We start from the raw sequence: 18,373 nt of genomic DNA, 5'->3' as shown, positions 1-18,373 counted from the left end.
ATATGTATGCACTTAATATAGGAGCACCTAAATATATAAAGCAGATTTTGATGGACATAAAGGGTGAGATCAACAGCAATACTATAATAGTAGGGGATTTTAATACCCCACTAACATTAATGAATAGATCTTCGAGACAGAAAATTAATAAAGAAACAGTGGAATAAATGACACACTATATCAACTGGATTTAATAGATATCTTTAGAACCTTTCACCCCAAAGCAACAGAATACACATTCTTTTCAAGTGCTCATGGTACATTCTCTAGGATACACCTCGTGTTAGGACACAAAACAAGTCTCAATAAATTTAAGAAGATTGAAATCATATCAAGCATCTTCTCTGATCATAATGTCATAAAACTAGAAATCAACTACAATAGTAAAACTGAAAAGCATTTCAACACTTGGATATTAAATAGTATGTTATTAAATAACAAATGGGTTAACAATGAGATAAAGGAAAAAATAAAAAAATTTCTTGATACAAATGAAAATGAACATACAACTCAAAATTTATGGAACACAGCAAAAGCAGTCCTTAGAGGAAAGTTCATAGCATTATAGGCATACCTTAGGAAGCTAGAAAAAGTTCAAATAAACAACTTAACCCAGCATCTAAAAGAACTAGAAAAAGAACAACAAATAAAGCCCAGAGAAAATAGAAGGAAGGAAATAATAAAGGTCAGAGTGGAAAAAAATGACATAGAGGCTAAAAAAAAAATACAGAATATCAATGGAACCAAGAGATGGTTTCTGAAAAGGTAAACAAGATTGATGAACCTTTAACCATACTCATCAAGAAAAAAAAGAGAGAGGACTCAAATAAATAAAATTAGAAATGAGAGTGAAGAACTAACAACTGACACCACAAAAATACAAAAGATTGTAAGAATATACAATGAAGATCTATATGCCAAAAAATTGGACAATCTAGGCAAAAATGTATAAATTCCTAGAAATATATAAACTTCCAAAATTCAATTTGGAAGAATTAGAAAACATAAACAGACCACTTACAACAAATGAAATTGAAACATTTATCAAAAAGCTCCCAGTAAACAAAAGTCCTTGACCAGATGGCCGCACAGGTGAATTTCACTAAATATTCAAAGAAGAACTAACATCTGTCCTTCTCAAGCTCTATCAAAAAAGTCAAGAGGAGAGAAGACTTCCAAGCTCCTTTTATAAGGCAAGCATAACCCTCATTCCAAAACCAGGTAAAGACACTACAGAGAAAGAAAACTATAGGCCCCTATCCCTGATAAAGTTAGATATTAAAATTCTCAACAAAATATTAGCAAACAAGATCCAGTAATACATGAAAGAAATTATATATCATGACCAAGTGGATTTATTCTGAGGAGGCAAGACTGGTACAATATTCACAAATCAATCAATGTGTTTCATCTCATAAAGAAAAGGAAGGATAAAAACCACATGATAATATCAATAGATGCAGAAAAATCATTTGATAATATCTAGCACCTATTTATGATCAAAACTCTCAGCAAAGTAGAAATACAGGGAACATACTTCAACATGATAAAGGCCACTATGACAAACCCACAGCCAACACCATACTCAAGGGGCAAAAATTAAAAACAATCCCCTTTAGGTCAGGAACAAGGCAGTTGTTCACCACTCTTATTCAACATGTTGCTGGAAGTCCTAGCCATAGCAATCAGACAAGAAGAAGAAATAAAAGGAATTCAAATTGAAAAAGAAGTAAAACTATCATTATTTGCTCATAACATGATACTGTACATAGAAAACCCTAAAGTCTCAGTCAAAAAACTACAACACCGGATAAATGAATTCAGCAAAGTGGCAGGATATAAAATTAATATTCAGAAATCAATGGAATTTTTATACACCAACAACAAACTGTCTGAAAAAGTAATTAAGGAAACAATCCCCTTCACTATTGCAACAAAAAAAGTAAAGTACCTACAAATAAATTTAACCAAGGAGGTAAAGGACTTGTACTCAGAACATTATGAATCACTGATAAAAGAAATCAAGGAAGATACAAAGAAGTGGAAACATATTCTGTGTTCATGAATAGGAAGAATAAACATCATTAAAATGTCTATATTACCCAAAGCAATCTATAAAGTCAATACAATTTCTATTAAAATACCAATGGCAGACTGACCTATGGTGGCACAGTGGATAAAGCATTGTCCTGGAACACTGAGGTCACCGGTTCAAAACTCTGCACTTGTGTGGTCAAGGCACATATGGGAGTTGATGCTTCCTGCTCCTTCCCCCACCCCCTCTCTCTCCACTCTAAAAAAAATGAATAAATAATTTTTTAAAATTTTATTTTAAATAAAAAATAAAATACCAATGGTATACTTCAAAGATATAAAACAAATATTCCAAAAATTTATATGGAACCAAAAAGAACATGAATAGCATCAGCAGTCTTGAAAATGAAGAATAACATGGGTGGTATCACACTTCCTGATATCAAGTTATACTACAAGGCCATTGTACTCAAAACAGCTTGGTACTGACATAAGAATAGGCATACAGATCAATGGAATAGAACAGACAGCTGAGAAATAAACCCATGCCTTTATGGTCAATTGACATTTGACAAAGGAGGTAAGAGCATACAATGGAGTAAAGACAGTCTCTTTAATAAATGGTGTTGGGAGAATTGGACAGTTACATGCAAAAAAAAATGAAATGACCACCAACTTATACCATTCACAAAAATAAACTCAAAATTGACAAAAGATTTAATTGTAAGTCATGAAACCATTATCATCTCGGAAGAAAACATAGGCAATAAGCTCTTCAATATCTCTCGCAGCAATATATTTGCTGATTTATCTCCACAGGCAAATGAAATAAAAGACAGGATGAACAAATGGAACTATATCAAACTAAAAAATTTTGCACAGCGAAAGACACCATGAACAAAATAAAAAGACAACCCAAACAATGGGAGAACATATTGTCAATACATCTGATAAGGGGCTAATAACCAAAATTTATAGAGAACTTCTAAAACTCAATACCAGGAAGGTAAACAATACAATTAAAAAATGGGCAAAAGAACTGAATAGGTACTTCTCCAAAGAGGACATACAGATGGCCAACAGGCATATGAAAAAATGCTCAACATCACTAATCATTAGAGAAATGCAAATTAAAACCACAATGAGATACCACCTCACACCAGTCAGAATGGCACTCATCAACAAAACAACACAGAATAAGTGCTGGAGAGGATGTGGAGAAAAGGAAACCCACCTGCACTGCTGGTAGGAATGCAGACTGGTGCAGCCACTGTGGAAAACAGTATGGAGATTCCTCAAAAAATTAAAAATCGAACTGCCTTTTGACCCAGCTATCCCACTTTTAGGAATATATCCTAAAAATACCAAATTACTGATTCAAAAGAAGATATTCACCCCCATGTTTATTGCAGCATTGTTTACAATAGCCAAGATCTGGAAAGAGCTCAAATGTCTGTCAGAGGACAAATGAATTAAAAAGCAGTAGTATATATACACAATGGAATACTACGCAGCTGTGAAAAAGAAGGAAATTGTACCTTTTGTGACAACATGGATGGACCTGGAGAATATTATGCTAAGTTAAATAAGCCAGGCAAAGAAAGAAAAATATCATATGATCTCACATATATGTGGAATCTAATGAACAAAGTGAACTGAGGAACAGAATAGAGGCAGAGGCAGGATCACAGGGACCAGAGGGACCAGAGGGACAGCTGTCAGAGGGAAGGGGGATGAGGTGATGGGATCAGAGAAGGTGAAGGGATTAGTGAAACTATATATACATAACAGAGATATAGATAATAGGACAGCACATCCTAGAGGGAGGGAGGGAGGGAGTTAGGGATAGAGGGGTAAAGGGGGTATAAAAAGGGACACAGGGGTGAGGCATGAGGGAGTTATATTAAGTGGGACACTTGAATCCATGTAAACACAATAAATTAAAAAGTAATTTTAAAAAGAAAAAAATAGCAGATCTACAAACAGAAAAAAATTTTTGTTTTTGTTGTTTTGTTTTACTAATAAACTATCATAACTATATATGTCAACTGTCTTGGAAAGAAAAACTTAATATTCTGTGCATTTTTTAATGTGGCAATAATGAGACACGGAGTCATCTTAGCCAATGTGTGAAACAAGTTTTCAGAAAGAAAATAAAAGGAGCTATTTACATTGCTCAAATACTAGCAATTAATCCAAGTTATCAAATTATTGAACAAACTTTTATTAAGCACGTGTTACATGTCAGGCCTCACACTTGGTTCTGAAGACATAATACAAGTAACAGAGATGTGATCCATGACTTATGGGGCAAATAACAATATTAATTATAAATTAATTTATTTTTATTAGATAGCAAGACAAGCAAATAAATAATCATAAATTGTAATATGTGCTGTATAGACCACAAAGCAATGCTCTGATAAATATAAATGAGTGTTCTTTCAGGTGGTATCATAAAGACAAGTTCTCTGAGAACCTAACCTTAAAGCCAGCAGAGCTTTATGATCGGTTAACTATATTATATACTGTTCAGACTGAAACAGTTTTTAGAATGAAAGCGAGCACTCTTAATAGTTTTGCCTGGTGTCAGGACAAACCAGAATAGGTATTCACCCTCCTAAGCCAAAACATGTGTGGGAATGTTTTCTAAATGCAACAGTAAGACGTTAAAGTGTTTTAGCAGGGAATAATTATTGTCCAGTTTACATTTTTAACATACATCTCTAACTGCCAATTGGAAAATATATGAGGTAATGGGGCAAACATGAAGGTAGAAAGACAAATTATGAGAACATGGTACCGCTCTGGATAGAAAAAAGAGAGTAGCTTGGATTGTTGAAGGAAGGATGTAGAGAAAAGTTACCAATGCAAGATAAAATTTGCAGTGTACACGAAAGTGTTTCTAGACTGCATGATGGACCTGAATTAGGCATTAGATAATTATCACGTACACTTTTCACAATATCCATTTTATTTTCAAGGTCAAAATTTCTTGTTCTTTATATAATGGCATTTAGCAAACAACTACCTTCAGTCATAGACAGTGTGGCATTTAGACTGTGTAGACAGGAGTTCAAATGTCTATTGATTTATTCGCAAGTGAATTTTAGGCACCTACTATTTACCAGGTAAGATTTTAGGTTCTGTGGGTTCAACACTGAAAAAAATAAAATCAAGATAGTTCCTGTACTAGTGGAATTTAAATTTCAGTGCTACATCTTGGTTTGAATCTTGAATCTAAATTTTTAGATTTATGACCTTATATAAGTTACTTAACCTTTCTAAATCTTTGTTTCTTTATCCGTTTAGAAGGGGGAAATGGTTGGGGAAGGGGAGGTGTGATATATATTTATATACCATGCTGGCTCTATCAAGAAATAGAAATTAGATAGGCTGATAGTTTATATGAATCATCCAATACATGTTAGCTCTCTTTTCCCTGACATGTATTCTTTGTCCTTTCATAGAGCTTGCCTTACTTGTCTCTTATCCTACATATTGGGGCTCATTTTGTTTTGCCGCATAACCCTATTTCCAATGTATTACGTAAAGCACAAAGCTACACTTTTTTAGTATTTTCTTTTTTCATTCTGAAAATTTGTTAAATTTGCATCCATACTTAAAAAGAAAGCAGAACTTAAATTACTAGAACATATAAAGACTCTTCATCTGGGAATAAATTAAGAATAGTAATAAATATGAAAATAACTAGATTTTCCTTTCCTTTGTAATTATGTAACCAAACTCAAATAGTTTTTCCCCAAATTAGAAGGGTTTAAAAATGCAAAAAAATATCCCTCTCTCCTTCTCCCTCCCTCTCTCCCTCTCCTTCTTTCTCTTTCTTTCTCTCGCTCTTTTTATTCATTAGAAACTAAGAAAGAAGAGATCTTATTCAGGTTTTTGCTATATTTCTGGTTTATATCCAGTGGACAAAAGAGAGGAAAGCACTCATTCAACAAATAATTATCAAGCATCTATTAAGTACCAGGAGATCTTCCAAACTCTAGGGAAGTCCTAGCTCCTGCTCTCATGGAGCTTGCATTCTGAAATATGAAGCACTAGTTCTGCTGCAGCTACTGGGATAATGACAGTAGCCATGTGAATACACTTAGAATTACAGAGGATACTGTAGGTCAGTGGTCCCCAACCTTTTTTGGGCCACGGGCCGGTTTAATGTCAGAAAATATTTTCATGGAACAGCCTTTAAGGGGGGGGGGGGGCAGATAAATGCACAAAATAAAGTTATGTGACCAGCGTAAAAACTGTGGTATTTTTAAAAATAATTGTCAAACTTACAAGACAAGCGTCGAGAGTGAGTCTTAGACAGATGTAACAGGGAATTTGGTCATTTTTTAAAAATAAAACATAGTTCAGACTTAAATATAAATAAAACAGAAATAATGTAAGTTATTTATTCTTTCTCTGCGGACCGGTTCCAAATGGCCCACGGACTGGTACTGGTTCGCGGCGGGGGGGTTGGGGACCACTGCTGTAGGAAACCTAGACAATGTACAGCCTAGTTGAGAAATCTGTATACTTGTCTTTCATTCCACCTTTTCTTGGATTCCTTGAGTAACCAGGAGTTTAGTATTTCACCCTTTCCATTTTTTTAAAAAAAGTTATTATTTTTTTCTTTGTATTTTTCCAAAGTGAGAAGCAAGAGGCAGGCAGACAGGCAGATTCCCGCATCTGCCCAACCAGGATTCACTTGGCATGCCCACCAGGGGGCGATGCTTGGCCCCTCTGGGGCATTGCTCTGCTGCAATTGGAGCCGTTTTAGCGCCTGAGGCAGAGGCCATGGAGTCATCCTCAGCGCCTGAGCCAACTTTGCTCCAATGGAGCCTTGGCTGCAGGAGGGGAAGAGAGAGACAGAGAGGAAGGAGAGGGGGAAGGGTGGAGAAGCAGAAGGGTGCTTCTCCTGTGTGCCCTGGCTAGGAATCAAACCTGGGACTTCCACATGTGGGGCTGACACTCTACCCCTGAGCCAGGTCTCACCCTTTCCACTTTTAATAAGTTACAATATTAAAAGTTCTCATATTTTTCTAGCTTTTCCAATATTTAAAGGCAGCTTTATACCTCTTTTTCAACTTTCACAGCCATACAGCTCCTTAAAACAGGCTAAAAACACACAACTTTTAAGTCACTCTAAATGTAATATTGTCAGTCAGTATTGCCAATGTGCCTCCAAGATTTAGAACCATTTTATTTTTTATTTATTGATTGATTTATTGATTGATTGATTTTGTATTTTTCCAAAGTTAGAAGCAGGGAGGCAGTCAGGCAGACTCCCACATGCACCTGACCGGGATCTACCCAGCATGCCCACCAGAGGGCGATGCTCTGCCCTTCTGGGGCACTGCTCTGTTGCCACGGGAGCCATTCTAGCGCCTGAAGCAGAGGCCATGGAGCCGTCCACAGCGCTGGGGCCAACTTTGCTCCAGTGAAGCTTTGGCTGGGAGCCTTGGCTGCAGGAGGTTAAGAGACAGATAAAGAAGAAGGAAAGGTAGAAAGGTGGAGAAGCAGAAGCAGATAGGCACTTTTCCTATGTTCTCTGACTGGGAATCGAACCTGGGAGTTCCACATGCCAGGCCAATGCTCTACTGCTGAGCCAACCAGCCAGAACCCCATAACTATTTTAAATGATTGCTATATATAAACTGACCAGCACAGAATATAGTGAACCATTTCTTTCTATTTTGATTCAAGCATTTTTGGGTTGAAATAATTCTAAATACCTTGGTTACCTCAAGTGGTTAGTTTATATTAAACCTTTGTGTCCCATAGAATGTTTCTTGTCATTATTACTCTGTGGCCTTACAGCTAAACTTGAGGATGGTGACATGTGGAGAAAGCAGGTAAGCAGGCATGCCTAAGTGTTTTGTATCATTTCTTGAGATTACCTAACTTCATGACTCTCATTTTAATTTATCAAAATTTATGTATCAATTTAGAACATCCTTCAGGCCCAGAGCCAAAAGTGGAGTTTAAAGCTTACAGGAAACAAAATAGTTCCATGATCATTCAAATAAATTTGCTGACACTGTACTCATGTGAATAAAAGTATTATATTAATATATTATTTTTATGCCACTTGAAATATGGATGTTTCCTGGAAGATGAGTTACAAAAACAACAGGCTATACCTAAGTATTTTATGACTTTAAGCTGATTTCTTTCATTTAAATCCTGAATATTTGTTTTATATAAACAAAATTTTTATTTCATTCAATGAAAATAATTTGGAAGTTATTAGAAATGCTTAAGAACTCAGGTTTTCAATTTTTAAGATCCAAAAAGTACCAAATCAATATAATCAATAATCAACATTTATTCACTCTAAAAGAGAAAAGAACTACTTTGTACCACTATATACATATATATGTATATAGTGTGTATATATATGTATGCGTATATATATAAAACATTATATACATATATGCAACTTTAAAAATGATAAAACATAGTAAGTCTTTATTTCTAATTACAAAATTGTTTAAAGTAGGGGGATTAGTAAATATGTGATAAAGTTTTAAGAAAAATTATGCATTATTGAACCCACAAAGCAAAGGACATAAAAATGTATAAAAGAAAGAAAAAGCACTTTTCATATATATGTTGACTACCCATTTTAAGAATTACAGCAGCAGTAAAAAGAAATTTTAGAATTAAATAAATGTTTAGAAATTTAAGACAGAGTTAAAAGTTTTGAATTAGTGAGAAATAGAAATCTAAAGTAATGACAATAATAATTATAGTGTTTACAAAGGCTTTGGAATTTTCAATATTCCTGGGTCTCTGCTTGAAGCACATAAAATTAAAATGATTCAGTTACAATTTGTTTCTTAACTGTTTTATATTCAGTAATTTTTAATGAAGTAACTAAATTAGGCATAAACTTAGTACAGTTTTAATGTAGTTATGATGAATCTATTTTATTTGATTAAAAATGATAAAGCCAGGAAGCCTTAAATATTGTCTTAAAAGATTAACTACTGTGTCAATTACAAATCTAGGAGAAAGGTATTTATAAAGGAATAACTATTCTGAACAGTAACTTCCTTTTGTTCATTTAATTTAATTAAAGAGTCAATCAACTTTCATTCTTAATACTAAAATTTTTCTAAATTGCACATTGGCTTGCAAGGAAGGGCATAGAGCAGTCTAAGTCAATTTAACACTAGTAAAGTTTCAGCAAGTAATCCATTTTTTATTTAATGGTGAGGGAGACTATTTGGCAGTGTAGAGTGGTCTAATTAACTAAATAATCACCAATTCTACATTGCATTTTGCATTACATGACATAATATTTATAAATACCAGTAAAAAAAAATCAAATTATTTGTATACCTAAATGATAATGAGGCCTGCTCTGACAAAAGGTACAATACATTAATGAGTAGAAGCCTGAGTCTATGAGGCAAATATTTTTACCTGTCTTTTAGGGCAACCAATTAACCAAGGTATTAACAAGGTTTCCTACTGTGGAAAGTAGATGTGATCATCAGTATATGTTTATTTTGTCCAGTGAAAGGGGAAAACTTGCAAAGCAACAGTTTTGATCTACACATTATATTTTTATAAAAATACAAATAAATGGTCATAGGTAACAACTTTCACTTAAAAATACAAATAGCTTTACCTATGTTTAATTGCCAATCTCTTCTAAATTGGTAAATGTTTTCTCTGAGCAACTAGAATTAACCCTGCATCTTGATCAAATAAACATTACTACCCAATCAGACCCTCTGGTCTCAGCCCTTTTTGCCTTATCACTAAAGTAGCCACACTGCCATTTAGAGCTATTATCGGTGAGTTATGCAGCCCAACGCCAGGAGATTCTCCAAATGCTAATAAAAATCTATTTCTTTGACAAAAGGAAGCATTAAACATTTTTAAATAATCTTAAAAACAGAAGAGATCTCAGTGTTCTGTTTTTGGTTGGGTTTTTGTTTGTTTGTTTGTTTGTTTTGGGTTTTTTTTTTAGGTTTGGAAGCAGGAAGCATTTTAAAAAGGGTTTTAAAGGAAGCAGACGGGTACTTGCATGGGACTGCTTTTTGATTGAGCTCAAAGTGACGGAAGTTGATTTATTCTGCCACTAAAATTGAAGCGTCCTGCCCAGGGAAAGCCCCGCCAGACTTCAGGACTTCACCGAAAAAGGACTTTGAAGAGCGCTACCATTAATCCAAAACTCACTATCCGGGGCCCACAGACTTTGTCAATGAGGAACACAACTTGGGACGCCGAGAGCCCCGCGTCTCTCGCCTCTGAAAGATTGGTCAGTGTCCTTTCCCTCCTCCTGGAATAGTGAGTATCACCTGCACATCTGCTCAACTGTCTCGGTCCTTCTCGTCCTTTGCATATAGTTAGGACCGTCTCGAATCCCCACTTCCAGCCCTGGCCGCCTTCAGCTCCCGAGCCCTTAGCCCCCGCCCCTCGCCTCCACTCGGGTCCCCTCCCCCGTGGTCCTGGCCCTCCCAAGCGCTGCCGGGCGCTGATTGGCGGCGGCGCTGACAGGAGGAGGGGCCTGGGAGTCCCGGCCAAACCCGCCCAGTGTATAAGCCCCTTCTCGGCTCTCTCTTTCCATCTCTCTCCTCTCTCTTTCTCTCTCGCTCCCATCCTCCCTGTAACTGAACAGTGAAAATTCACATTGTGGATCCGCTAACAGGCACAGATGTCATGTGAAAACGCACATGCTCTGCCATCCACATGCCTTTCTTTTCTGCTTTCTCTTTTATTTTTTTCGTTGCTCCTTCTCCTTCTTCTTTGTAACTAACAAAACCACCACCAACTCCTCCTCCTACTGCTGCCCTTCCTCCTCCTCCTCAGTCCAAGTGATCACAAAAGAAATCTTCTGAGCCGGAGGCGGTGGCATATTTAAAAAGCAAGCACATTGGAAAGAAAGAAAAAGAAAAGCAAAACAAAACCCAGGCACCAGACAGCCAACACATTTTTTTTTCCACGCTTCCTGAAAACAAACAAACAAACAACCCAACAACCATCAAAACAGTCACCACCACCATCATCAAAACTGTTAACATAGCAGCGGCGACGGCGGCAAACGTCACCCTCCGGCCACGGCGTCCGCCTAAAGGGATGGTTTTCTCAGCGGAGCAGTTCATCGCCGACCACCTTCTTCACTTGGGCTGAGCGGGATTTGGGGGCTCTCCGGGGTTCGGACTGGGAGCAGCTTCATGACTACGCGGAGCGGGAGAGCGGCCCCACCATGCGAGGTAAGCGAGCCCGCGGCACCGCGGTTCCATGGGCACTGAGGTTCCGCGGGTCCGGCCAACTCCAGCCCGATGGGAAGCTGGGGGAGGGGAGCGCACCAGCCCAAGGGGAAAAGGTTGCCGGGACGCCGTGGCCGACTTCGCGTTCTCAGGTGGGCTACAAATGGCCTGGGCGTGGAAAGTTGTAGGGAGGTGTTGATGCCTCTTGGGAATTCAGGAGGGAGGCGGGAGGGCGCTTTTTGGAGAGAGCAAAGACGTAGTTGCTTCTTCCCAGTCCTTGAGTTGCGTTGAACCTTTCTGCTTGTAACTCTGGGGTGCCGAAGCGGACGCGGGATGGAGGGAGAGCCGGGAAAGATGCCTCTCGGCAGGAGCAGCTGGAAGCGCCCCGCGCGCGGTGGTCGCCAGCAAGGGTTGGATGCACTGGGCGCACCCGCGGGCAGTGGGGCGGGAGCGCGCCGGCTCACACTCTCCAGGTTACAAGGCCCACCAGTTTACCGGGCTGGAGACGCGTGCCCTTCGTGGGAGTGGTAGGCAAAGGGACGGTGTCGCCAGGCAGGACGCGAATTCCGGGATCGTCCCCTGCGTGCGTCTGTCGCTCGGACGCTGCGCCCAGGCCAGGTCCGCGTGCCCAAGCCCGCGCAGACTTGGGACGAGCGCCACCAGGACAAAGTTGTGCAGAGAAAGTTCAGAGGATAGGAGAGCCCGCGCTTCCCGCTATAGGGAACGTTCTTTTGTCAAAAGGCCACCTGCAGGAGGCGGTGCTGCGTGAGCGTTGGGACCGAGACCCCCCGCGGCTACCGCGGCTGCAGGATCCCTGGGCGAGCTGGCGGCCGTTGAGCCGCGCGACGGGGACAGAGACGAGACACCTGCTCCTGCTGCACTTAGGGCTGCTGGGGCGGCTGGGCTGACCGGCTTTAGGGAGTCACTTTGTTCGTATCTTCCCCTACAGTACCGGGACCTTCAGGTTTTTTTGCGCAGGCTTTCCCACTTTCCTCTTAGTCACAACTTCACTCTTTGAGAGCAGGCTGGGTGCCCACAAGCTATGCGGATCTGTGCAAGCTTTTGGGCACCCACCTCCATTACCCAGATTTTCTTTCTGGTCAGTCTGCAGCTCTTTTGAGAAGGGGAGGTAATCGCCTCTTCCCTTAGCACGTCCCTTCTGGTCCTGGCAGCAGAAAGTTGGAAAGGGCCAGCTCGGGACCTTCCTACATCCTTGACCCCGCGACAGGTAGTTCGGCAGGAATATCTTTGGGAGAGTTAGGCTGCAAACATTGATCGCTTCACGCTCGGCTGTGTTCGCCTGCCACCCACTGCCCCAACACCTCTCTAGGAGAGCGCTGAGGGTGCAACCTGCCTGCTCCCTCTCCCCCTGCTCCGCAAGCTCTGAGCCTCGATCCTGGACGCCTAAGGCAGAGACTGGGGTAGCCAGCGAGACTCTGGGATGTGGCAAGAAAGGAAAAGAGGAGGAGGAACGGAGAGACTGTGCAGGGAGGTAGCTGAAGATAAGAAACAGGGACGTCCGGTGGGATGGTCATGACTGACCCCTGCACTGGAAGGGGGTTGGTCCATGAGTGCGAGCTGGTTCCAGTTTAATGTTCCAGTTGGGGACTTGGTCACATTTATTTTAGAAAACAAGTCTTTGTTTATTTTGGGGTTTTATCTAATTTTTTTTTTCTTTTTCTGTCCCACCTCACCAACACACCCTCTCCTTCAGATTTCCTCTACTTGCGCCTGGGACTGCTAGTTTACCCTTCCATTACTTCTCCCCTTCCCACACTCTTCCCAGGGCTTAGTTCTTATGTTTGGAAGGTTTGAAACCACTAGCCACCTCAGCTCCGACTGGGCCTTAGGACTCGGAGTATATAAAAGCCACACTCCCTTTAAACAGTTGGAAGCAGAGGCGTGCCAGGGAGGAGTGGGTGCAGCTGGATCGCGCTGCTCCTGAAGGAGCAGTTTGCCAGAGACATCTGGGTCCTACAGGGCCCTCGCTTTGGGGACTGGAGCAGCTTGAAAGGTTGAAAGTGCAGTGTTCCCCCCCATGCTCACCATGAGAAGTCAGTCCAAGCCCACACCCACGTTCTAGAGGGTGCCACCCTGGCCTGGCTACTCAGGAGCGCTTACAAGTTGTCATTTAAGGCAGCTCTCAGGCGGCCTGGTGGGACGCTCTGGAGAAAAAGCAAGCTTCAAAGGTGGTGGGGCTCCTTCTCTCACGCTTCTGATCTTTCCTTCCTTGACCCCTTACTGTCTTTCCTCTGCCATTCCTATGTGTTTCCTACAGACCTTGCCTTTTTATAAGGATGTGTTGAGAAAAGAGCCAGACTACTCAGACGTCTTATGGGAATCAGGGTTTGAACTTGAGTGTGAACTTGAGAAGTGAGAGCGGAAACAAATCAGCTTTCTCTTGTGCTTGGGCTGCTAAGCAGCCTGAACTGGGAGAAGGACAGTTTTTGAGTTCAGCTTTCTAGTGTGCACACTCCATTTCTCTAATACAACACACACACACACACACACACACACACACACACACACACACACACACGCTCCACCCCCCCAGGGAGTCCCCATCCCCAGTCAGTACCTCGGCCTGGCACAGTTTGCACTTGGCAACTATTCTGAGTCAGGCAGGGAGTCGCAAACTTGGTCCAGGATTGAGTGGTCGCCCTCAGGACCAATCCAGCAAATGCCCTCCCTCCCCATCTCCACCTGCCACCGCCAGGTCTAGGATATTTAAGAGACTTTATTCCGAGGGAAACTCTGGAGTAAGAAAGGGGTTAAAGGGCTCTGATCTTTGAGGTCATTGTCCTACTCCACAGCCAGCAGAACTGAGTCCGGGCTGAGCGCAGTGGCTTACGTTGAACTGGCCTGGGGCGGAGGACATTGTATTTGGTGGCGCACAAAGCATTTCACCCTTTGTCTGCTAGAGGGTACCACATCAGTTTCATAGACGCTTCTTTGTAGATTGCATTATTGAAGAGAATAACTTAAGAAGGCTAAGGGAGGACTTGTAATTGGGTCCATCCATTGCTGAGAAATGAGTGAGGCAAAGTGTGGGTTTCAAGACTCCTTCCTAAGAGTCCTGTCAGCTGTTCATGCCACAGGGGCACCGAAATGGTCGGACTTTTCAGCCCTGCCTCCGCAGAAAACCCAGCTTCCAAAAAACAGGGGCACAGATGTCGTGGCAATCAATAGGTGATTGTGGCTCCGCGGGTTAGAAATCTGGTTTTCTGCTTGCTGTAAACAAGGATAGGCTTGGGTTCCTAAAGCCCAGTTTTCATTTATGATTTTCAGGTAGTTAATTTTTATTAATTGCTAACTTTGGGGGGTGGGAGAGTGATTGCTTTCAGAGGTATGGCGACCCTTACGAAATCTGGAGCCGGGAATGTCCTGCTGGCCAGGCCTTCAGATTCCCTGAACAAATTTTCTATCTTAATTTCCTCCACAAATTCCAATGAAATATTTCTAACAAACATTTCGCCTTCCACAATTAAAAAACATTGTTGGAAGAAGATCTCTGTCAGTAGTCCATTACTGATAGTTCATTAAGTAATTATCAGTAAGCTGTCTTTGTTCCAAGAAAAGTAAACATTCAGTTTAAAGAAAAATCTTAAAGCTGTATTTCAAGTATTGTTGAAAAAATATATAGCCCCCCAATTTTTTTTCTTAAGTGGTTACATCTTGGCCTGCTCTCCTCACCTTCTTGGGTGAATTTGTAACAAATAGGTATTGTGACACAGAGGTGCTTGACAATCTGAGCTCTGGAATACATATTAGAATCACCAAGCCTTCTGACTATTCTGTGTTTTCAGAAAATCAGGAATTGGGAAACCAAGATAGAAATATAATGAAAGATATTTCGAACAGCAGGCCTCATAAACATGAAGAATAAAGATTAAAACTCTTTTGTTAGCATTTATTTAAAACTTAGATGTGGATTTTCTGTCAACAAGATAGGTTTTGCTCATTAGGAAACCCTTAGTTTCTTTCATCAGTATTAAAGTGATTTATGTGAAGTTTTACTTTAACATAAATGACACATTTACTTTATATTCTTAATCAAATAATGAATATTAACATTTATTTTGGTACCAATTTGTTAAATACTAAGTCGTTAACAGACTTAAAAGCAATCATCCAGGTGTGTATTTGCATATATTGTATTTTAAGCTTAAGTGTTTCAGAGTCATTAAACCTAATTTTACAGCACTAAAGATTTTATAGCACCCAAACAATATGAAGTTTCAAAGTCTGTCTTCATGAGCATAACATTCAAACTGTGTAATAGTAGCTACTTTTTCTCTAAAACTAGCATACGCAGAATGGTCACCAGGATTTTTAAATGATTCAATACAGGAAATTTTTCTAGATAAAAATACAAGTAAAACTTTTTTCAGCTATTGTTTTGCATTTTATAAACTTGTATCCACCTTTTAGGAAAGTCATGTGCTATCTAGTTTTTATACTTTCACTACAATAGTCCTAAAAATAAAAGCGTGACTCACAACACATTGACTAGATTTTTTTCATTGTAATAATGAAATACTTCTAACTTAAAGGACATTTCATGGCATTCAACTAATACAGAGTTAGAAATTATTACAGTAAAGTATTAAGTTTATAAAAATCCTATATGTGTGGGTCTGCTGTTCTGCAAATTTGTAAATAAAGTGAGGTTTAAAATTATGAGTAATAACATCAATGCCACTATACATTGGTGAAATCCAAGCCTTGAAGATAATTATATGAGGAAATAGGAGAATTAATGCCAAAGTAAAGACCATCAAATTCTGAACAGATTGAAAAAAATAAAAGGTTATGAACAGGTATGTTATTAGTGCTAAAGTTATTAGTGATTGAGGTGACTTAAAAATATTTTTATTAATCTGCTAGTATAAAGAGAATTTTGAAGAATAAATTATTTCCATATTTATCTTATAAAAACAAAAATATAAAGGCTAAATTTTATTTCCATTAATTTAATGTGAATGACCTTAACAAATATTGTTATGATAAAATATACAGAAAAGTAAGTATTAGGAATGGGTATTGTGCTTAATAATTAATCTGGCTTTTTAAATTCTACACGTAGTTTTACAATATATTTCATTCATTCTTATCTAAAGATTAGAAATTAAGTAAATGAATGAAATGTCTTTTTGTAATGTGATAACCTTTGATAAAATGAACACTTTGTTCATAAATTATTATTGTAATTTTGTAATCATCTTCCAATTACAGCTTCTTAAAAATATTTGTCTTACTTTAAATAGAATTTCTGACTTAACAGAATCTCCAGCAGATAATAGCAGTCTTTGGAGGCGTCTGTTGATACACACTGATACATAATATGTATATGTATGTGCCTATAACCACCCACTCAGTCAAGAAGAATGAATATTTGAGAGAGGAAATCATTCTTATCTTGCTTTCACAATCCAGACTTTCAAATTCAAACATATTTAGAGAAACACATGCAACTTTCCAGAGCATTCAAAAAGAAGAAATGAATGCATGTAGTACTTGAGTCACATAAAAAAGAAACCGTTAATAGCACCTATTTATAAATAATCTACACAAAACTCCATTATACTACCTAATGGTAATTAGAGGAAAAAGTAATCAAAGAATTCGGGTCTGCCAAATAAATAAAATATTCCCTCCCAAATGAAGCAACAAATTCATAGATAACAAGGTTTATGACATGAATTTGAAGGATGTCTCCTTTGTAGTACAAGACAAAGGGAGCATAGAGGAATAAATATTGATTGAACTAATCATCTGATGAATAGAAATGAGATTTACCAGTGCACCAATATAATAGGCTATGTTAACTAGTTCTTTTATAGCGCATATGCTGCCCTTTCAACCCCTGACCCCATCCATTCACTTCTTAATGAGGGAAACCACAGGTGTTATAACGGCATTTATAGTGAATCAAGCTAAATATAATAACCATGTGGTTAACTAATGGCATTGGAGGAGGAGGGGTGGATTCTCATGAAAGGAAATATTGTGATCATAGTGTCACAAAATTATTATGCATTGCAATCCACTTAGAATTGTAGCCTACTCTGTTCATCTTTTAAAATACAGCTATGAGGCCATTAATAAATTTCAAGTCCTAGATTTGTTAGTCTCCATAAGAACAATTTTGTTAGTGCTTATATGAGGAGTTAAAATGCTATTCAACATATGTTTTATCTACATTGTTTAATTCAAAAGTAAGCATCAAAATTGCATAGTAAGCATCAAAAACATTTAAAAATAACACAGAAGGTATAATATTTTATACTTAATATAACATGTACTATTCTTGGTTAATGGTTATTTATATTAACTGGAAGTAAAATATAACTTTGTAATAATTGCGTGATAAATTTTGTTTTAAAATTAAATTGGGTAACTCTTGAATTAAGCAAGTTTTTACAAAGGCCAAACGAATGTGTCTTCTTTTGCCAAAATATGAGACTAAACACTTACTTGTTCAAAGCTTGCTCAGATAAAAGAGCAAAGGCTTTGACTTACATGTGTTCACTTCTGTTTAGTGAATACTTTATTAACTGGTTAAGTATGCTGACTTTGCAAATTACTAGACACGGTATTCATTGATGACATTTTTTATGTGATTAGTTATCATATCATGTGGTCCTGAGTTATATTTTTCTAATTCACAAAAATCATATACATAAACAAAGAAAGAAAATTAATCTTGTTGTTTACAGAGTTATGTTTTTTGCTAGTAGCCTATTAACTATTTGGTACTTATGTAAACCCAATATCCAGGCATCGTGGCACATATGAAAGATTTGGGATGTTTATAGGAAAATGTTAGATAGATTTTAGTACATAGCAAAGCTTTTTTCCCATGCATATTGCAATAAGTCCATTTTAAATCATATTTAAAATTTTTTAAACATTCTCCTTTTTATATGAATTTTATTAGGATGTTATCATGTGACAATGACAGATATACACTATTTTAATTTCAAATTAGAAGTGCAAAGGGTATTCTCTGATATGGGCACAAAATTATCTTTAAAAAAAGAAACATCAAAAGCTTTTTATAAAGGCCTTGACATTTTTAAGCACTACTTGGCATGAAATAAATGAGT

At 38.4% G+C, this 18,373-nt stretch overlaps 1 protein-coding gene across 1 annotated transcript in view; it reads left to right on the top strand.

The window, feature by feature from the left end:
- Nucleotides 1-10,567: 10,567 nt before the first annotated feature.
- The window catches only part of RORB (RAR related orphan receptor B), a 192,790-nt gene continuing 184,984 nt past the window's right edge, over nt 10,568-18,373 (top strand). The window contains exon 1 of the mRNA XM_066367984.1: nt 10,568-11,267. Within this exon, the coding sequence (XP_066224081.1) occupies nt 11,261-11,267 (7 nt within the window). The 5' untranslated portion in view covers nt 10,568-11,260. The remainder of the gene's footprint in view (nt 11,268-18,373) is intronic.

This window comes from Saccopteryx leptura, chromosome 2 (assembly GCF_036850995.1).
Source record: "Saccopteryx leptura isolate mSacLep1 chromosome 2, mSacLep1_pri_phased_curated, whole genome shotgun sequence".
Lineage (NCBI taxonomy): Eukaryota > Metazoa > Chordata > Mammalia > Chiroptera > Emballonuridae > Saccopteryx > Saccopteryx leptura.
This window is presented reverse-complemented; position numbering and strand designations above follow the sequence as displayed.